The following is a 22,743-nucleotide window of genomic DNA, read 5'->3' on the forward strand; positions in this document are numbered from 1 at the left end:
ATGGATTACACCATATTAATTTTTATTACACATGTGCAGGTATCACCCAAAATTAATTGAAAACTTTTCATCGGAGTTTAAACACACAGGAATGAGTTTAAAATCTGACTATAAACTTCGACTCAAACCCCCACAGTTCTAGTATTCTGTTACTACCTCTTATGTTGGTGATTACTCTATCAAAACCAAAACATCATAGCAAATAGCTATTCTAATTGTGTTGAACAAAATAATGCCTTGCCACGGGTATTGTTTGTCTTGATTTTGATCGCTCTCAGATATTCCAATATACAGTTTCTCACAGGATGTATAGTACTTCCTATGTACATTTTGACACAGGGGCAAATCAAACAATACACACAATGAACTGAACTGAAGTATAACATAAATTATTTTTGACTATTGGGAATTTCGTTGTTTCTGTTCTAGCATGCCTTACAACTCTTACATCTGAAGAACCCTTGTCATCTGAATATATCATTGTGTGTTTGAGTATTGATTATCATGTTACTACTCAATACGTCTCTCAGTGATTTGTTTTTATTAAGATGATTTTTGAATGTACAGTCACATATTTAGAGAGAATTGCCTCAGTGTGCCAGACATGCCAGTTTTTCTGTAATATTCTTTTAACATTGTTAGTCTTGCTGCTGTATCTAGTTACATATATGGTGTGAGGGTCTGTCTTGTGTGGGTAGATAGGCAAGTATCAGGGAACTAAAGAGATGTTCTAGTCAAAGTTTCTGTCTTGTGAATAGCTGAAGTGATATCTTTGCGACTGTATCCTCTGTCAAGGAATCTGTACCATCTGTCAAGGATCTTCCACTCTTCCTCAAATGCTGGGGAACTGCAGTTTCTTTTACCCATAGTAGATCCCCATATGGAATGCTGTTCACCTGGGGCCTCATGTAGGTAGCCAAATACCGGTCGGTAACGGACGATTTTCGGTAAATATGCCGTTACCGACCGGTATTCAGACAAGTGAGATGTAGGAGTCCAAAAACGACTTTTCGGTAAATATGAGGCGGTAAATACCGAATCATATTTACCGAATTCTAAAATACCGAATCAGAGTTACCGAATACATACTTAACGAATCGGTAAATATGAAGTGGTAAATATGAAGTGGTAAAAATGATAATGACATGTAGGAGCACTCGGTAATTAAGAAATCCAAGAAAATCGGTAAATAAGAGTCGGTAATTAACACGGATTGAAAGCAGGTGGTAACCATCAACAGTGCATATTAGCAATCCCAAAATGCAACAGCGTGGACAACATGGCCGCTATGTATGTCATTGCAAGGCGCCTACGTCTACAGGCAGCAGGACTGAGGGTTTGGCGACGGGAGGAACGCATCTACAGACAGCGCATCACACTATTCCACCTGACTGATGCAGAGATACATGAGAGGTACAGGCTACACCCCGAAACCATCATGGACTTAATCAGGGACCTTCACCCACTCCTGGACCAGCCAATAAGAAGGGCGCACGCCATACCCCCACATGTGCAGGTGCTCTGCAGCCTACATCTGCTGGCATCCGGCAGTTATCAGGTGGTGATAGCTGCGGTGGGTGGTGTATCCCAGAGTTGCCTGTCACGTTTCTTCAGGAAGTTCCTGGATGCCATGATGCAGAGAATGCACCACTACATCAGCTTCCCCAACACACAGGCTGCACTGCAGAAAACTAAAACTGACTTTTATCACATGGCACAGTTCCCCCATGTCATCGGCTGTATTGATGGTACACACATCCCAATCTGTCCACCAGCTGACACAGAGCACATCTACAGGAACAGGAAGTCCACCCACTCCATCAATGTGCAGGTGATCTGTGATGCAGGGAACATCATCACAGATATTGTTGCAAAGTTTCCTGGGAGCACCCACGACTCGTACATCTTCCAGAATAGTGGGATCTACACACGACTGAGTGCCGGAGAATTTGGAGAGGGATACCTGCTAGGTGAGTAACAGTGACGCCCCTTGCAACCTGCAAATCATAGTGTAAAGAGGCATGTGACTGATGTTTCCCTTCAACTCATATAGGCGACAGTGCATATGCATGCCGGTCATTCATCCTCACTCCCTACCTACACCCAGCAACCCAGAGTGAGAGACGATACAACGTGGCACACAAAACAACACGCAATGTGGTGGAGCGCACGTTTGGACTACTGAAGAGCAGGTTCCGCTGCCTCCACAAGAGCGGAGGCGCACGCCAGTACACACCCATCACCTGCTGCAAGATTATTGCCACTTGTGCAATGCTGCACAACCTTGCCACGAAAAAAGGTACAGATGTGGAACTAACATATTTTGAGGACAACGAGGATGAGTCAGGCCAGCCACAGGGCAACGCAGCTAGAGTGCCAACTGCAATCGATGGGAGAGAGAGACGGGCAGAGATCACATGCAACTATTTCTGAGTAAGTAAGGGGACACAGCCAGTTGTGATTAGTCATGACGTGGTTTTAATGTGGCACCACGCCATGAACACATGAACAAGCCAATCTGGCAATATAACATCTATACAAGGAGTATGTCCAGGGTTACGTCACCCATTGGGAAGTGGCTAAGCAGGGCCACATCAATGTTTGCGCATACGCGCTGCAGTGGTGGATGGCATGGCCTGTGCATCCTCACTAGAGCCAACCCCAAGCCGCCTGCTGCTCCTGCGTGCTTCTGGGATGGGGGGTGTGATGCTGCTGGTGTCGATGCTCTCCGCAGCATCCCCTGCAGCAGTTGTCGACGCCTGACTAGTCAATAGCACCCCTAGTGCACTTGTCACCTGCACCATCCCCCGAGACAGGTCGCTGCAGCAGTGTGTTAGGCCCTCCTGCATCGTCACAGAGCGCCGGCACAGTAGAGAAGTCGCAGTTGCCAGACGGTTGAGTGCCCTGTTGGTAGTGTCCCTTCTCTGCCGTTCCCGGCGCCGTGCCTCGATGTCAGCATCCAATTTGCTGCACAACTGCTGGACTGACTGGGACATGTCCCGAATGCCCGCAGCCATGCCGCTGATGTTAGTGTCCATGTTGAGTAATGTAGTTTTCATCACCCGCATGTGCCTCTGGACTGTCATGACTGCCTTTGTTTGCAGGCGCTGTTGCTTCAACATTTGGCCCTCGAGACCCAAGAAGACACCATGGCCGTCAATGGGTGCTGGTGGACTCTGGACACGCGACCTGCGGCGCCCTCTTGCTCCCGTCTGTGCTGCCTGTGAGGTGTGGGGCACAGTGGCATGGCTCCCTTCCTGGGGCCTGGAGAGTTCTTCAGGGCCCATGCTGTCGTCTGACGAGGTGTCTAAGGCTCGTAGCCTGGCTGCTGGACGCCTCCTCATTCCCACACCTGCAAGCGGAGATGTGGCCGGTGATTCGAACATGAGTGGCGATGCTGGCTCTGGGTGAGGTGATGCTGGCTCTGGGTGAGGTGATGCTGGCTCTGGGTGAGGTGATGCTGGCTCTGGCTGCGGCGAGGCTGCCTGTGTTGGTGGTGCGGCTGCCAGTGGGCCTGCTCCCTGGTCTGAACTTGTGCTGGCTAGAGGTGATATTTGTGGCCGGTGTGCCGTCTCTCCTGCAGCATGCCCTGTCCTGCATGATGTCACATCTGTGGACAGAAATACAACATTGGCTCAGTGTCCCCGAAGGGCTGCATTGAAAGCGTCACAATACATAATTTCACATTCCAAAATGTCCTCTGTCTCCTTGTGCCTCGAGTGCGTGACATGCCTTGTTGCCCTGTAACATTTACGTCATGGTTGGTGTTTCCCTGACTACATCTCCCGGAATGCATTGCCTGTCTGCACTGACACGTGTGGACTGCAGTGTGATTCTCGTTTCACATTGGGGGATGTGGGATAGGGATAGGGGGTGCTACATTGCTGTGCTTTCGTCTTACCTTGTTGTGTGGCGGCTCTGGCAGAGCTGTCGGCGTCCCCAAGACCCACGACGCTCTCTTGCTCGATTGTGGCCCCCACCAGCTCCTCCAGTTCGGTGAGGGCAGGTGCCCTGTTGGTTCCACCTCCAGTCTGGCTGGCCTCCTTCTGGATGTCGCCCATCTTCCTCTTGGTTACAATCCTCAGGTCATACCAGCGCTTCTTTAGGACCTCTATGTCCCTGTGGGTCACTCCCACGGCATTCACATGGGCCTGGATGGCCAGCCATATGTTGCGCTTTTCAGCCTCAGGCACTTGCAGGGATTGCCTTCCAAACAGCTTCTGGTGCTGCTTCACCACCTCCTCCACCAGCACCTGGAGTTCCTTGGGGCTAAATTTCAGCTTCCTCCTCCTTTCCCCTCCGTCTCTCTGTGTTCTCTGGCTGGACATGATGTTCGTTTTCCCGCTCGCACAGGCACCGGCTCCCTGCCTCTCCTCTGCACTCCAAGCCTCTCCAGGGTCGGCTAATTATGTACACCTGCCTGGGTGTGGCCACTTCCTGGTTGGGTGGGCTGTGGTTGCACGGGATTAGCTGTTTCGTCAAGTCATGTGATTTTACTTAACGGTTCCGTACATACCGATTCGGTATTTTCCGATTCGGTAAATACCACCTCGGTATTTTCCGATTCGGTAAATACCACCTCGGTATTTTCCGATTCGGTAAATACCACCTCGGTATTTACCGATTCGGTGAATTCCGATTCGTGATTACCGAATGTTACCGAATCGGTAACTGTTACCGAATTTTTACCTACATATAACTTACCGATTCTAATTTACCGATTCGGTACGGCTCGGTATTTAAGAAACGGTAAAATGTATTTACCTACATGAGGCCCCTGATCTCTAGGATGTGCAATATGGGCATGCAGAATGCTCTTACCTTTGGTCATCTTGAGATATAATTTAGTTTCTAGATTATTACCTGTGATTTTCACCTGCAGTGCAAAACAATCTAAGTTGGAGATCATTTTTTCAAAAAATATGTACACATTTTGTTGCAGAACTTTCAGTTCCCCTGCATATTACAAATAGATCGCCAATATATCTATCCAAAAGTATTACGTGGTCATTATAGGACTGAGTGATATTGGCAACCCGCTCCTCCCACCAGCCTATAAACATGTTATTGTAGGTGTGGGTAAAACAAGTCCCCAACGCAGTGCCCTGGGTCCTTCTGTAATCTTGAATATCAACAAAATAAAAATTGTGTGTTCACAATTGAATCATATCTACAATCATTTCAATATGTATCAACAATGTTACTGATCTTGCTCTTATGAATGTAGATGTACAAATTACTTGTATCCAAGATTAAAACTGTGAAATCATCCTACCAGTGTGCACCTTCTTTTACTTCAAGCAAGTCTATGCTATTCTTTATATAATATATGTAGCGAGATTACAAAAGGTCTCAGGAAGTTGTCAATATATCTGGATGTATTTTATAATAGTCTACCTATTGATGATTCTATGGTTCTTCCATATGAATTAGTTTGATTCGTATTCCTTTTTGGGAATCAAATAGAGCATTGATACTCAAAGTATGGCCCGGGTGCCACATGTGGCCCACCTGACCTTTACATGCGGCTCCTGGTTGAACAGCAACACTAGGCTGCTTTTTACTTTACAAAGCACTATGCTCATGAAGATATTAAATAAATGAGAAGCATTAATTTACAAATGAACTGAATTAAAAAACAAAGAAGCACAGAAGCTGTAGTGCACCCCTTTTCTTTAAAAATTAAAGTATTCTTAAACTTATTTTGCAACAAATGTGTACAAATATGATGAGGTCCCTTCAAAATGATTATGAAATTATAAAAGTGCATTGTGATTTGTTTTTTTTAATGTGACAGTTTTCAGACATTAAATTAGAAACAAAAATTTATGCCCCAGCCTCCCCATTCCCCCGCCTCCATTCCCCGGGACAATAATGGCAATACGCAAAGTAAAATAGAACAATTGCCCAGGATCGCACAGTGTAGTCAAGTGCGGAAGCTGGAATTGCTTCCAGGTTCAATTCAACCACTAGATTTACATGTCACTCCCCTACACCCACCTTACACTTCCCAAGCCCCTGACTGCCACTATGCTGGCATCAGTGCCGCCCTCGATCATACAACATATTAACTTTTTGGCTCCTGGGAAAATGTTTGCGATACCCATGAAATAGAGGATGGGTATTTTAGATTGGGTGCAGTTAAGGAACTGATACTTCTCACAATCTATGAAACTTTGATCTTTCTACCCCTCTTATTTACCACAATATTCTTTGACTGGGTCGTAGACTTCTTGTCAATTTGCTCAGCGCAATTTGTGTCATTAGGTTGCCTGTATTCTTCCTTCAGGATATATACATATTTTAAATACACAGTGGTGGTTTCTCTAAGTATGGTTCAGCTTCACTTTCCAAAAACGTTTGACACCATGGGCAGATTTACAAGAAATTTGGGAGTCTACTAGCTTAGTCAGTTAAGGTTCTGCATACCAATTTTTGTGCTGATCCGTTTAGGGGATAAGGTTAATGGGGGAGTGAAATTTAAGTATTTTCCATTACAGGTCCCACTGGACATTTGCTTGCATCCAGAGCAAATAGAGTTGAATAGATGCTTGGCATGAACGTAGAACTTTATCCAGAAATCATGCTTTTTTGGTTTGGTGTACATCATTCAGCAGTTTTTGAGATATGAGTTCCAAAAAGTTTACAGCAGAGCATGCTAGGGTTAACATTTTAGTATATTTCAGCTTATTAAAATCACAAGTCAAAAAATCACGAATCCTGTCAATCACATTTTTATTAAATGTGATTGACCGGAAAAGGGCTGAGAATTTTTTTTAGCCATCTCGACATCTCAGTTTGTAACTAATTTGCAAAAATTGCCCTGTGGAAAAACATGAGAGGTTCCTGACCACATGGGAGCAGTGAAGGTCTACCCAAATGCATTAGAAATGTGCCAATCCAATCCCAAAAGAAGAATTTAAGCACTGGAATAGTTTTCCAGCAGTGTAGAGACTACAAAAATCTAATGACAAAATTGTACATATATTTGCGAGCATGAGATGCTCATTTCTTTGCTAAAAAATTATTTGCTTAAACCCCTTAAGTATGTCATGAATCTACTGTGAAATGACAGCACATTGTATTTGAACACCAAACATCCCAATGATAATGCGATATCTTTCTTTTTCCAATACTGTAGGCACATACATAATATACTGTATTACTGATGGCTAAATGTAACGGAAATTGAATAGGTACTAAGAGTAAGTAATAGTCTCACAGTTCCTCTTTTTTCCTTTTCCTGTTTAGCCAGCACTTACCAACAGCGACATCATGTTTGTTAAAATCCATTGTCCATGGGAAACATTGTGCAAATATGCAGAGAGACTAAACATAAGAATGCCTTTCAGGTATAGTATTTAACCTTCTTTAAAATATAACTACAATGACATGAGTAATGCAGTAGTTTTTTCCATATTGCTGTATATCATGCTGTATGTATTCTTTCCACATTATTGACTTCACATGCCATTAGTCTCGTTTTAAAAACATGTTAACCTGTTCCATTATTAATAGGGGGGATTATGCAAACTTAATTGGAAACACTGAATTTTATTCCACTGAATTGCACGTTTGTGTAGAGCACTGACTTCCCTAGTTATCTTTTCAACTTAAACCAGAAATACAAATGTAAATGATATAGAGTGGATTTAGAGTGCATGAGTATCAGCATACTATATATGCTAAATAGGCATAAAATACTTGTTGAGATGTAAGGTAAATGAGTGATAATGTCCTGACAGTTACTTTCAATGGTAAAAGTTCAATAATAAGATTTAAACACAGGGGGGCAGATTTATGACGTCTGGTGCATCTCTGCTAATCAGCAGAGATGCGCCAGAAGAGTTGCGACGCATCTGCCCACCCGTGCGCCACCATTGATGCGCCGCATTTACAATGCGGCGCACCGTGGCACTCGAATGGGCAGATGCGTGACGCATCTCCTGTCGGAAAGGCGGCGCATTTGCTGGAGTTGCGTCGCAAGCGCGATGCAGCTCCAGCAAGGCTCGGGGGTGCCCTATCCCTTACATGCTGCGTCAATCCTTACGCCTGCCTTAAGCAGGCGCAGGGTTTTGACACAGCATGGGCTCAAAAGTGACTGAGGGAAATCTTGTAGATTTCACTCAGCCTCTTTTAGGAGGTGATCCTGCACTGGAACGCCCCCCCCCTGCTCCAGAACGCCTACATGTGGCGCAGGGCTTTACAACGTGACACATCTGCCAGATGCGTCACGTTGTAAATACCCCGCAGCATGGCGCAGGATTTGCGCCGCCGCTGCGTCACAAAAGTGATGCAACGACGGCGTAAATGAGGCGCAAGGGGCTCATAAATCTGTCCCCGAGTTCATAAATATTGGGAAGGTAGCTGCACTATGCCTTTTGACAGCCCCCACAAGAAAACGTCACTGTGCGAGTAGAGTTGAAGAACATTCTGAGTGAAACCTATTAATCCATCTGCGGTACACTCTCCTGCTGCGAAGTGTATTAAAAGATTATGAAGCAAGTTAGCCTTTTTAGGTCCGGCACTAGCGACGAACTTTTGGTTTGGCTTAAATAATATGTATAGTTTAGTTACTTTAAGGGGGCTTTCAGCCAGCTCTAGTCATCTATTGATCTTTTGTTTTGCCATTCACATTTTGAGTCCACCAACTACAGCATACAGCTTTGGGTAAAGGGTCCGCCTACTTCAGCCCCTGGCTAACCTCACTTTGAGTAACTGCCTTTTGCTCTTTCACACAAGCTAGTTCCTTTTAGTGACAGTATCTTTGTTTTTACTCCGTTGGTACTTTTGTTATGCCTTTGTGTTTAAAGCCTGGTTGTGTTAATAGGACCCTTTCTAGCAGATGTGTGCACAGAACACATTCCAGCTTTATCAGCTTCTGTTTGCTCCTAATGCTGTTATAAATGCTTTTTGGAGTGACCTTCATTTATCTTACTACTACTATTTCACAGCATTTATAACTGCACTCCTGTATGGCATCCTAGTGTGTATGTTAAATGAGGACTAAACTAATTATAAACCAATTTAATATGTCCTGCTTGTCTAGCTTAGTGCTCTAATATGCCGTGCTTATATTGACCTTTAACTATTCTATTGGTGATTGAAGTTGTGTTCTCTATCTATCTGTCTATCTATCTATCTATCTATCTATCTATCTATCTATCTATCTATCTATCTATCTATCTATCTATCTATCTATCTATCTATCTATCTATCTATCTATCTATCTATCTGTCTGTCTGTCTGTCTGTCTGTCTGTCTGTCTGTCTGTCTGTCTGTCTGTCTGTCTGTCTGTCTGTCTGTCTGTCCGCCCGCCCGCCCGCCCGCCTGCCTGCCTGCCTGCCTGTCTGTCTGTCTGTCTGTCTGTCTGTCTGTCTGTCTATCTATCTAACTATCCTGTCTGTTTATCTACCTGTCTGTCTAATATCTATCTATCTATCTATCTATCTATCTATCTATCTATCTATCTATCTATCTATCTATCTATCTATCTATCTATCTATCTATCTATCTATCTATCTATCTATCTATCTATCTATCTATTTATCTATCTATCTATCTATCTATCTATCTATTTATCTATCTATCTATCTATCTATCTATCTATCTATCTATCTATCTATCTATCTATCTATCTATCTATCTATCTATCTATCTGTCTGTCTGTCTGTCTGTCTGTCTGTCTGTCTGTCTGTCTGTCTGTCTGTCTGTCTGTCTGTCTGTCTGTCTGTCTATCTAACTATCCTGTCTGTTTATCTACCTGTCTGTCTAATCTCTATCTATCTATCTATCTATCTATCTATCTATCTATCTATCTATCTATCTATCTATCCGTCCGTCCGTCCGTCCGTCCGTCCGTCCGTCCGTCCGTCCGTCCGTCCGTCCGTCCGTCCGTCCGTCCGTCCGTCCGTCCGTCTGTCTGTCTGTCTGTCTGTCTGTCTGTCTGTCTGTCTGTCTGCCTGCCTGCCTGCCTGCCTGCCTGCCTGCCTGCCTGCCTGCCTGCCTGCCTGTCTAACTATCCTGTCTTCTATCTATCTATCTATCTATCTATCTATCTGTCTGTCTGTCTGTCTGTCTGTCTGTCTGTCTGTCTGTCTGCCTGCCTGCCTGCCTGCCTGCCTGTCTGTCTGTCTGTCTAACTATCCTGTCTGTGTATCTACCTGTCTTCTATCTATCTATCTATCTATCTATCTATCTATCTATCTATCTATCTATCTATCTATCTATCTATCTTCCTGCATTTATAAAATGGTTCATTTTTATAACCAAATGTGCTAATAAAAGAAACATATGTGATGATCGTACCTGTCTCAGTCTAGACGTAGCTAGCTTGCCCAACCATCTTGGAAAAATGTCTTGCACACCAATGGATCCCATAGTACATTATAACCATTGGTCCATAACCCATTTGGAGATAACTGTCATCATTTCGAAAGGGAGTGTGTTGATAGTATCTGAGACGACTGCATATGCCGATGGAGAAAAACGTTTGGTAAATATCTGCAATTATTGCAACAAAAAAGGATATTCAGGATTTGAAAATAATATTCATCAGAGGTAGATTAATTCATGACAGGAACTATGCTGTTTCCTTTTTCCAGTTAGTGAAAAGCTTTTTGCGAACTAGCAGCCCATCCTCTTTTACTACGTTTTAGTCTCCGTCCCACACTGTCAGGGGTCAAGTGCGTCTTGTCCAGTGGTGGCTGGTAATTTTTAAAGGGAAGGGGTTGGGGGCCACACGTGCACACTACACACTCACCCCTGTGCACACACACACCCATTCACAACACTCACTCATAAATACACATACATTCATAGATACCGAACACACCAAACATCAAAAAACATGAATGTTCCCTTCACGGCAATTCTCCGGAAGGGAATCCTTGGATGTCCCAGGATGCCTTCCCTCATTAGCTGACAGTAGTCCTAATTCGTCACAGAGTAGGGTGGATTCAGTGAGAATGCTGACCCCACCCCACTTCATGATGAGGTGTCACTGATTGACACTAGCCCTGGGCCCTTCAGGGCTTCAAACTGAAGCTCCCAGGCCCAAGGGGGGAGTACTCTAGCCATGCTAAGGAGGCCATGACCACAGGGTTGTGAAATCCTCAGTTTAGCAAAGTTTAGTTCAGGCAGGCAGGCGCCTGCGCATTTACTGCAAGTACAGCTCCTGGCTGCCTGTCCTGAAGAAGAAGAGTATCTGTCAGTCCTACCCTTGTTAAGCATGACAGACACTCTTCCTTTTGGGGGGAAAAAGGTTGGACATGGCCCCTCTAGCTGTAAGGACAGGTCATGGCTGGTCCTGTCTCTGTCTGTACTCTCTGGTGGTGGGAGTTAGCCAATTCACTATACCATGCTGAGTAGCGCATGATGCAAATTGACAAAAGGCTATATGTGACATAAATATTGGCATGAGTATGGTGAAGGAAATGGCCAGTGCCCACTCAAGATTGTAAATTAAGTAATTTAGTTGTAAACCTAGTCTGCGCCTCACACCCTGACTAGTATGAAGTAAGTTTGTGGGAAGTTGCCTAGCTTTTCATTTCTTAAGTATCGCCCTTAATTAGCTACAGGTCCAATGTATCCTAATGTAGCTGCTTGAATAAAATCATGACACTCATACAGTTTCATGAACTCCCATTCTCACTGAGTATTCATGAATATGAGTCAGTGTTTCATTTGTTTCAGGAATGAGCTCCGGGCTTGTAGTTTTGCTCAGAAGCCTGCGGCACACGCTAAATAGTGAGGCTTCACAGTACTGATTTCACCTCATGCCTCTTTAATCCACTACTAGATATGCCCTGTCTCTTTATCTCACTCTTGCAGATTTTTTTCATCCCCACATCTCCATCTTTCTCTTCCACCTTCTTTCCCCATTTTATGTTTTTTTGCTCTTGCTCCGGTTCAAAGTCTGTTGAGGAAAATAATTACCAGTCCCCAAAAGTGATTGCTGGTGGAACCCACCTGCTACCATAGCCCATATTAGGAACGGGTATGAATAGTATTTTTCCCTCTAGACTACTGAAAGCTCAGTTTCTGTAAGTCACATATCAAAAGTCCAATTTCACATTAAAAGATTTCTCCCTATATTGGCTCAGTTCACACGGTCACCCGACGAGGAGCTGGTATCACACAGTAGCAGGAAAACTATTACAAAGAGTCTTTGGAGGTTTTGTAGAGCCGATGTTCATTAAGTGGTGAGAAACACCCCAGGACATGACACGCGGCTTAGCAAACTTTTTGTTTTTTTGTTTTTGGAGGAGGGGGTTTGGTGGAAGAACAGAGGCAAATGTGACTCTAAGGTACCTCTTAGCACGGGCCCGGTCTACTCCAAGCCCTGCATTCTCCTCACACGTTGATTTTAAGAGAATTTTAAGCCAGAGAATAGAAATACGTTTTTAAACTTCAGGAACAACTCAGTATTTCCAGACTTTACATCAATTATCATAAAATCTAGCTGGGAAGAATTGCATAGCTGGATCTATACAATGACAAAAGCTGCATGTTTTGCATTGATAAAGAGTTAGTATAAACACAGGAAATGTTAGGTTGATTTTTATGATGCATTTTATCATCCGTTAGGCAATCCAGGCGGATATCCAGGCGCTGAAGCAGGAATCTAGATTAGGTGGAGCTCCTAGTTGAATAACCAGGTGTTCAGTTTCTTGCAGTAGCTGAGTAGTAAAGGGGTATCATGGTACACTCAGTGCACAATTTGCATTCCCCTCAGTGTTGACTGTAGTATACTACAGTCAACACAGAAGGGTGTGCAAATTGTACCATGATGCAAAGAAGTTTTCTGGGATATGATGTAGTGTCTGGCCACACCCTTTTCCCTGGCAAAACTGATATTCATGACCTCCTCTACTATTTATCACACATTCCTAATGATCCCTTTTGTGAAAATTGCATTCTGGACAATTCATTACACTTCATACGGTTCGAGCCGGAGAGTATGGCCCGAGCCGGAGAGTATGGCCCGAGCCGGAGAGTACGGCCTGGGTGCGGAGAGCACGCACCGAGTGCTAAGATTCCGGCCTGACTGCGGACGTAAAGGTACGACTCGTAAATGATCTCTGTGAATACCAAAAGTCATAAAGTTAGACTTTTGTCTCAGATTACCTTTGTGAATTGGCCCCTCATTAGAGGGCAGTGGTAATGGGGTATTCACTAAAAACTAGCCTACGCCTTGTCCACTGGTTATCCCACATAATTTAGAAGTAAGTTAATCCCTGGGATTCCGATGGTAAACCCCAACAGTACCTGTCTCTAGAAATATCCTGCTTCCCTCCAATTAACTAGTGAGAAAAGCATTGAAAGGCCCACCGTATTTAAGATGGTGCCTCTGACATTATTCCCATGTACTTTACGTGACTCCTGCATCGCCGTGCACGGTGCTTGATATAAAAATTGGCCATGGTGCCCGATGCGCTTTAAGCATTCCTAGGATATTGCTAATTTGTTCAAAGCACCCCTATACGGGATTTGTCCGTTATGGTCCACCATACTGCCATACCATGGTGGGAGAAATCCTTTTTTTCATAAACATGTTTGCTACCATGTTGTTGGAAACAATTTCAACAAAAAGGGGCATAAAACTATGCCTGAGATCAGTAGACATTAACTGATTTTTTCTGAAACATGGGGGAGTTACAAATTATAATAATTATTATTTGTACGTGCTATTAGTAAATAGCAGCACTGATATACCCATATCAATTTTGTAAAAAATGTTTACAATGTTCTCTCAACAAGGAGGAACATAGAATGACATTAATGGGGTGGCCTAATAATACCATTCAACATTCTAAAATTTATAGTCTACCCAAGTCATTTGTATCTTATTTCCTCATGAAAAAAGCTATTCAGTTAATTTCTCATATGGGTGTATTTATACATGTGTTACATTAAAGTATAGAAAAAAGTGATGGACAGACCTAACCTCAACCACTGGTAATTACACTTGCCGCATCCCAGTCCATCGTTATTTTGGAAACTACGATTCCTTATTTTGGGCCCAACCATATGCGAATCAATCATTACCCAATGGTAACAGTCAAGCCCGAATTGCCAGGTCAGATCCTCCCTGAAACAAAACACAAGCAAGGCAGGACTGGTGTTGCCCTAGTCAGGGCTCATCGGTCAGCTATTCCTTGGTTCCAGTGACACAGTGTGAACCAAATGCATTTCTGAGCATACCGATCCCATTTAGGGCGACACACTAAAGTATGCAAAGAAAGCAATGGATGGCCTGCTAGAATTCATCTCTGCCACTAGCAATTATTCAGGCCACATCCCAGTCCATCATTATTTTGCAGACATACAGATAAACCTCTGATGGCCTTTACTCCATCAAGCCATTAGAGGAGTTTGAACACTGTGGAAATGGAGTAGTCTCCCCATCTTCAAACTATGGTCTGCCCGAAAGTAAATTGGGCAGGCGGACCATTATATTGGTGGGTAGGGAACTCCGATGCTTTTGCAATAAAGTTCCCTCTCTGCCAACATATACATTGGGTTCTTTATTTTGTCGTTTTTCAATGGGGTCATGCATGATTCCAGGTCAGAAGAATAATTGTCATTAGACCACATACATCATGGCCATACTGTTACTTTGCTATTAGTAAAAGTTGGTTATATATAAATATTTTTATTTTTTTAAAGCAGTATTGAAAGTCCTGTGATTGAACCCTCGGAACAATCTTTCACCTTTTCCACCCCGCCTTGACAGTAGGCTAAAGTAAATGCTGTCACAACTCTATTACTGAAACACGAAGACAATGGGGGAAATGTTTGTAACTCTCTCAGTCAGCTGCAATGATTCGGATGCATGAGAGTCCATCAGTTTTTTGCCAGCTATGTCACTCGAGACAAGGGCCCGCTATATGAATATCAGACCTCTGTACTGAAACGAACAGTCAAGTTCCTACTGTCAGGCCATGTGTCCTCTAAAAGTGAACACAGGCAACTTCAGACCAGTGTCAACCTTGTGAGGTGAAGCTTCAGTCCTGTGGCACATTGAGCATGGACGCATTTCTTGTTATGCCCTTTGCTGTTACAGCATTCAAATAAAACACAAAGATATTGTGTGTGGAATGATTGAAAGACTGACACTGGCAATAGTTTGAAGATGCAGTCTAGTCTGTAATGTCTTTTGCTCATTGTTTCACCCCAGACAGAGACCAGTCATGTTTAACCAGACTTGAACCAACCCCGTAGGAATTTGCTAGCCTGAGCAGCAAGGCCAGATCTTTCAAGAAGGTAAAATAAGCAGTCCCAGGATGGTACAAGCCATAATGAGGTTCATTGATGAGGTACAGCTGATGTCCTGTTGTACATTGAACATGAGGGCCACATCTGAGTGCAAACGAAGACTTCCAGAGTATACAGGAAGGCAATATTGTTTCTCTCCCTGTTTTTTAATTGATTAGTCAAAAACTTCAACACTCAGGGGCCAATTCACAAATGGCCTCTGCACTTGTAACGGAGGCCCGCTGCTGTAGCTAGGGAACCTGCAGTCATGGCGGGGGCCCGCAATGGGTAACTGCAGTACATAGGTTCAGCCACGACCGCAAGCCTCCATCACGAATGCTGAGGCCTCGCAATGTGTAACTGCAGTGCAGAGGTCCAGCCACGACCGCGGGGCCTCTGTCACGAGGGCTGAGGCCCCGCAATGTGTAACTGCAGTACAGAGGTCTAGCCATGAGCTCGGGGCCTCCGTTATGAGTGCTGAGGCCCCTCAATGTGTAACTGCAGTGCAGAGGTCCAGCCACGACCGGGGGGCCTCTGTCACAAGCGCTGAGGCCCCGCAATGTGTAACTGCAGTACAGAGGTCTAGCCATGAGCTCGGGGCCTCCGTTACGAGTGCGGAGGCCCCTCAATGTGTAACTGCAGTACAGAGGTCCAGCCACGACCGGGGGGCCACTGTCACGAGGGCTGAGGCCCCGCAATGTGTAACTGCAGTACAGAGGTCTAGCCATGAGCTCGGGGCCTCCGTTATGAGTACTGAGGCCCCTCAATGTGTAACTGCAGTGCAGAGGTCCAGCCACGACCGGGGGGCCTCTGTCACAAGCGCTGAGGCCCCGCAATGTGTAACTGCAGTACAGAGGTCTAGCCATGAGCTCAGGGCCTCTGTTACGAGTGCTGAGGCCCCTCAATGTGTAACTGCAGTGCAGAGGTCCAGCCACGACCACGGGGCCTCTGTCACGAGTGCTGAGGCTCCGCAATGTGTAACTGCAGTACAGAGGTCTAGCCATGAGCTCGGGACCTCCGTTACGAGTGCTGAGGCCCCTCAATGTCTAACTGCAGTGCAGAGGTCCAGCCACGACCGCGGGGCCTCTGTCACAAGTGCTGAGGCCCCGCAATGTGTAACTGCAGTACAGAGGTCTAGCCATGAGCTCAGAACCTCTGTTACGAGTGCTGAGGCCCCTCAATGTGTAACTGCAGTGCAGAGGTCCAGCCACAACCACGGGGCCTCTGTCACGAGTGCTGAGGCCCCTCAATGTGTAATTGCAGTGCAGAGGTCCAGCCACAACCACGGGGCCTCTGTCACGAGTGCTGAGGCCCCGCAATGTGTAACTGCAGTACAGAGGTCTAGCCATGAGCTCGGGCCTCTGTAACGAGTGCTGAGGCCCCTCAATGTGTAACTGCAGTACAGAGGTCTAGCCATGAGCTCGGGGTCTCTGTTACGAGTGCTGAGGCCCCTCAATGTGTAACTGCAGTGCAGAGGTCAAGCCACGACCGCGGGGCCTCGTTCACGAGTGCTGAGGCTCCGCAATGTGTAACTGCAGTGCAGAGGTCCAGCCACGACCGCGGGGCCTCTGTCACGAGTGCTGAGGTTCCGCAATGTGTAACTGCAGTACAGAGGTCTAGCCATGACCTCGGGGCTCTGTTACGAGTGCTGAGGCCCCTCAATGTGTAACTGCAGTACAGAGGTCTAGCCATGAGCTCGGGGCCTCTGTTACGAGTGCTGAGGCCCCTCAATGTGTAACTGCAGTGCAGAGGTCAAGCCACGACCGCGGGGCCTCGTTCACGAGTGCTGAGGCTCTGCAATGTGTAACTGCAGTGCAGAGGTCAAGCCACGACCGCGGGGCCTCGTTCACGAGTGCTGAGGCTCCACAATGTGTAACTGCAGTGCAGAGGTCCAGCCACGACCACGGGGCCTCTGTCACGAGTGCTGAGGCTCCGCAATGTGTAACTGCAGTACAGAGGTCTAGCCATGAGCTCGGGGCCTCTGTCGCGAGTGCTGAGGCCCCTCTATGTGTAACTGCAGTGCAGAGGTCCAGCCACGACCGCGGGGCCTCTGTCACGAGGGCTGAGGCCCCGCAATGTGTAACTGCAGTACAGGGGTCTAGCCATAAACTCGGGGTCTCCGTTACGAGTGCTTAGGCCCCTCTATGTGTAACTGCAGTGCAGAGGTCCAGCCACAACCACGGGGCCTCGGTCACGAGTGCTGAGGCCCCACAATTTGTAACTGCAGTACAGCGATCCAGCCCCGACCGCAAGACTTACAGCACGAGTGCAATGGCCCTTTGTGAATCAAGCCATCAGTTTTAATAAACATACAAATCGTACCTCTTCCCTTCATGTGCTATGATTCAGAAGAGATAAGGAACACTGTGCTTTACAAATCCAATTGCTTGAAGACTATGAGAAACAAACCGACCGATTGCTACTCAGGGATTTATTAATATAAATCTAATCCCATAAGGCCACTACAGCTTTTTGTGCGTGGAAGGTTTTGCGCTTTGCTTCTGTCAAACCCTGTATTGTATCAGATAGCATAACTGCATGAATTTGCCATTTTACTATAGCCCGGTGAACTATTATTATTCACCTTAAAGTATTTGATACTGGCACATAGTGTATTTCCAAAAACCATGCAAGCATAAATGTGAACGTTTGCCAAAGTCCTAGCACTATGGCAGCCGTCCTCGATGATTCTACTTTTGCAAAGCAATGTTTTCAGCTAACCTCTACTATTTTTACAGGAAAAAATGTTATTACTCTGACCGGAGGAGCAAATCGATGGGCAGGTTGGTGGGTGATGCACAGTTTCTAATTTTGCCAGATAACCCATCCTGCAAGCAATCCACAATAGCAGTTGTACATTTATATGACAAATAAGTCCCACAACTCAAATAAACGAATCACACTTCATTGTCACACGAATTGGGATTCTAGGAATGTGTAAATTGTGATACCTTTGGGTCATAATTGCATTGGTGCACATATCGCTATTTCAAACAGAGTTCACAGTAACACACTAATAAATAGGCATTGTACATATATTATTTTCAAACATGTATTTGGGTCTGTAACTGGATTCAAGCCTTTGCTACTGAAAGGCCTCATCCTTAGATTTTTAAAGTTCACATGATATACACTGGCATCCTCCTTTATTTGTGGCAATATGGAATTGGAAAGCTACGGTTTTTACCAAGAGAGAACAAATACATGTAGAACTCGATTTTAATATATGAAATATTTTCATTAACACGTACAATGTTGCTAGTTGTGTCAAAACATTTTGACACAAATATTTAGTACTTTATACTGGCCGAAATATGAGATCAGAAACATATTTTATTGCTACGTTTAGGAAACCTTTGTTAAATCAATCATCAATTTTAAATAAGTGATTGATGGCCAGATCACACAAATTTGCACAGGAGCCGGGCACGTGTGCAGCAATAGTTTTGCACAGGTCATTGGGTGTTTGATGCAACTCCCAATGCTAAATTCCCGGTGTAAAACGTCCCTGCACTGATAACAATATATGTTAGCTGGCCCTTTATGCAGAACGCCTGTTCGATCATTTACACATATATAAATTTTCAACTGCTTTTCTCCTTTACCTTGTTATGCTTCTGCTTGCTCCTGGTCATAGAGCCTAGAATGCACTACTGTAAGTTTATAGCTTGAATTGAAGTAACACAACCATTTTGGCTGAGCTGTGTAACTTTAAAATGCAAATGCTCCCAGATGGACTTTTGCTTCCGTCCTTGGAGAATAAGTGACAGCTTCGTTTTATTTTTATTTTTCGTTTTGGTAACTGCTTAAATCTAAAGCATTTCAAGGAAAATGTGATTTACAGAAGGACAATCCAGATTCTGCTTACAGTATGCTTGCCAAAAAATGTAGCAGCTAATGTTAGTAATTTCTTTTCTGTAGTTAGCATGTTCATTTTAATTTCCGCATGCAAGCGGGTGGAGGGTTCAAGGAGAGAGTTGGTGGAGGGATAGGTAAGCATTACGAGGCATCTTCTAATTGGACCCCTGCCTGCTTTCTTCTCCATGCTCTTCCTGTCTCTAGAGACATCTAATCTATGACTGCCTAGAATGCTAATGATTGGAGCTGGATTTCATGCATTGCACCAGTGAGAAGCAATTTTGAACTTATGACCCAGCTCTTAAGAATTTGCTCTGGCATACTAGTGTAAATGGGCATGAGACATTAGTGCAACAAAAAAAACATTTATACCACATGAAATTTATATTTACCCTTGTCTGTCAGTTATGTGGTCACCAGTACAAAATTGTCCACTCACCAATGTAAAATATGTAATCTTGCCCCAGGTCTTTGAATCGCCAGTTTCATCCCTGCTACTCTTTTATTATGTTTATTGTTTTCAAAATATTTTCAAAATTTGTCAATGTTATGAACATGAAATTCCTAGGTATTTCTCATTTATCAGAATGAAAATTCTTGCTTACATTTTTTTTTATTGCTGATAATGTCATTAGATATTAGTGTATTTTCTTCTGTATCAGCGAGAATGTCTGAATTCTCATATTTACTTTTGATACATTGATAGAGATTCAAGAACAATATTGCATTTATGCAGATTCTGCTGGTTCAGTACACCAATGCATCTAATACTGGGGTATGGGGCTATGCCTGTGGCAACAGGCTTGATTCATGGCAAGTCCAATCAGACTTTCATCATTCTGTGATTGAACGCATGAGCAGCACTGAGCAAGCACAGTTTACAATGTATATGCCTTGGAGAGCGTTCAATGCATGAGACCCATCCTGAACTGTGAGTGCCTAAAAATGCGTATTAACATCTTTTGTTAATTTATACAATGTTTGTGTGCTCAGTGGATTTGTGAGGGGATGATTTAAATATCAAACATACTAGATGTGCATGTTTAATTTTTTATATCAAATACTGGCCTGTTTGACCCCTGCATCATAGTTTGAATAATCTAGAATGCTTAGCCTGCTTTAACAACTAAATGACAGTAGCAGCTATGTATGCACTCATTAAGAGAAAAATGATCAATGCTTAATAATTTACTCAAAATTTAAACCAAATAATCAGTGTTGTGTTCACCTGGTAAGTGGCACTGCCAGCCACCTAACTTAGCCTGCTTTAAAAGGCATTGTCTTGGACACTCAGAGACTCTCCTGTGCTCTTAAACAGATTTTGAGTATCGCAAGCATTTGTTGATGTTTTCAGAGGCCCTCTTACATGTGACAGAGTTCTCACCCACTTATACATTAAGTAGTTTACCACATTTCTTCTCATGAAACCTTCAATATGCTTTTAATGCTATTTCTTCCCAATTGAGGGCCTTATTAGGATGTCGGGCTGACTCAAGTCCACCCAACACGTTGTGGAATCGGGACCTACTGACCTCTAGTTGGCAGTCCCGGCTGCAGCATTACAATGCAACCGCACCATGTCTCTATGGGAGCTTGCACTGCGGCCGTAAACCAGCCATAGCATAAGCGCCCATAGAGAAATGGGAGAATCAGTTCATCCCTGCACCACTTGGCAGGCACCTCAAGGTATGTAAAAACTATATGATGATAGCGAAGCACACCGCAAAAGGTAAAGTCATATTAAAGATATAATATAATTCTGGTTCACCTGGCTTAACACAGTAATTGTGGGTTGCCGGTCCCACATTCGGAACAGATATGAAAAAAATCAAGCAGCAAAGTTGCCTGAATTCACTGTGTGCACTACTAAAGAAAATTCTCACACTTTTATGACACTGTTGACTAGAAATAACACATTATACAATCTTCATACAAAAAACGTTGTCTGAATTATATATTCATAAATATTTTCATTGTTTCTCAGAAGAAACAAATATCAAAGAAAGTAAATGGTTTCAATCAAATTACACCATGTGTTCCAATACACATTATACATGGTACAATAAAAACGAGTTGGAAGTACAGTCTTCTTCATTCGAGTTCCACTCAGTTGCGCAATGCCCCCTGTAGCAACCTTATTTAATGACACCCCCTCTTGGGTAGGTCAACTAGCTCGTGGTAAAACATTTATGACATGCAGGAACCCTACATGCATTCCAAACTACCGAAAAAGCGAAAATGAGTTGCCACTGAAACTGATCCATGCTACTATCAATGTGTAGACTTGTGTAGAGCCCCACTGGATAGACGTCAATGTCACAAGTATAGTGACCATGCTATATCAAAAGTTTGATATGCATGTAGGGTCCCTGCATGTCATTAATTTTTTACCATGAGTTAGTTGACTTACCCAAGAGGGGGTGTCATTAAATAAGGTAGCTACAGGCTATGGTTGTCATATCATGGTAGCAATGATTCTTTTTGTAAAATTTTTTTATTGAAGTACTTTAGTGACAATAACAAGTTACTGTTCAAACATACATAGTTTCAAATTCGACGAAAACAGGTTCAGCCTGGAATACGATCAAATAATAAAGTTTAACATCATCCACTAAATAACAATCAATCAGAATAAAAAAAAGATCCCCAAATTTTATCAAATTTTCTTCCTCCTCCCACCCACATGGCATAGATTTGTTCACTTTTCCTAACTCTTCTCATTTTCTGTATCCACTCAATTTTAGATTGGATCTGTTCTGACCGTCAGTTTCGCAGTAACAAAGATCTTGCAACTGCCATTGCTATATACAGTAATTTAACAAACTGGGCAGGTATTTTGAGATCCGGATCAAAACCATCAAGAATCAATTTTTCATTAAAAGGGAGCATAATTTTGTAATAAATCTGGAAAAACCCAAAAATATCATCCCAAATTACCCTGATTTTAGTACAATGGGCCATTACAATGGTAGCAATGATTCGTCATTTTTGTTTATTCCACAGTGGCCCCTGAAGAAGGGACGGAGGGTCCCGAAATGCATAGGGCATTGCGCAACTAGGTGGACCTTGAATGAAGAAGACTGTACTTCCAACTCATGTTTATTGTACCATGTAAAATGTGTATTGGAACACATGGTGTAATTTAAATGAAACCATTTACATTCTTTGATATTTGTTTGTTCTGAGAAACAATGAAAATATTTATGAATATATAATTCAGACAACATTGTTTTTTGTATAAAGATTGTATACCATTGTCTTATTTCTAGTCAACAGTGTTATAATAGGGCGAGAATTTACTTTAGTAGTGCACACAGTAAATTCAGGCAACTTTTCTGCTTGATTTTTTTCACCTCAAGGTATGTGACAGGCCGTGCAGGGATTATCAGGAGGCACTAGAGGTGCCCCTGGCCCCTAACTGGAGACCACAGGGAGAAGGGGACCCTGCTAGGGGCCCCCCAACTCGCTTTCTTACAGGCTTTCCATGTCGGAAAGCACAACATGGAAATCCTTTTGGAAACCGGCATCGTTATCCCTATAGAGGAAGCGCCGTCCATAGCGAGGCCTCTAACCGGCCTGTGCGGAAACCTTGAACCGTCAGAATCCCACCTTTCACTTTTAACTGCC

The 22,743-nt window shown here is 43.9% G+C and overlaps 1 protein-coding gene across 1 annotated transcript in view; it reads left to right on the forward strand.

The window, feature by feature from the left end:
- The window catches only part of ANO3 (anoctamin 3), a 1,942,403-nt gene that overhangs the window by 943,287 nt on the left and 976,373 nt on the right, over positions 1-22,743 (forward strand). Inside the window, exons 5-6 of the mRNA XM_085643623.1 lie at positions 7,252-7,352; positions 17,997-18,041. Coding sequence (XP_085499749.1) covers positions 7,252-7,352; positions 17,997-18,041 — 146 coding nt within the window. The remainder of the gene's footprint in view (positions 1-7,251; positions 7,353-17,996; positions 18,042-22,743) is intronic.

Source organism: Triturus cristatus, chromosome 3_1 (assembly GCF_964204655.1).
Source record: "Triturus cristatus chromosome 3_1, aTriCri1.1, whole genome shotgun sequence".
Taxonomy (NCBI): Eukaryota; Metazoa; Chordata; class Amphibia; order Caudata; family Salamandridae; genus Triturus; species Triturus cristatus.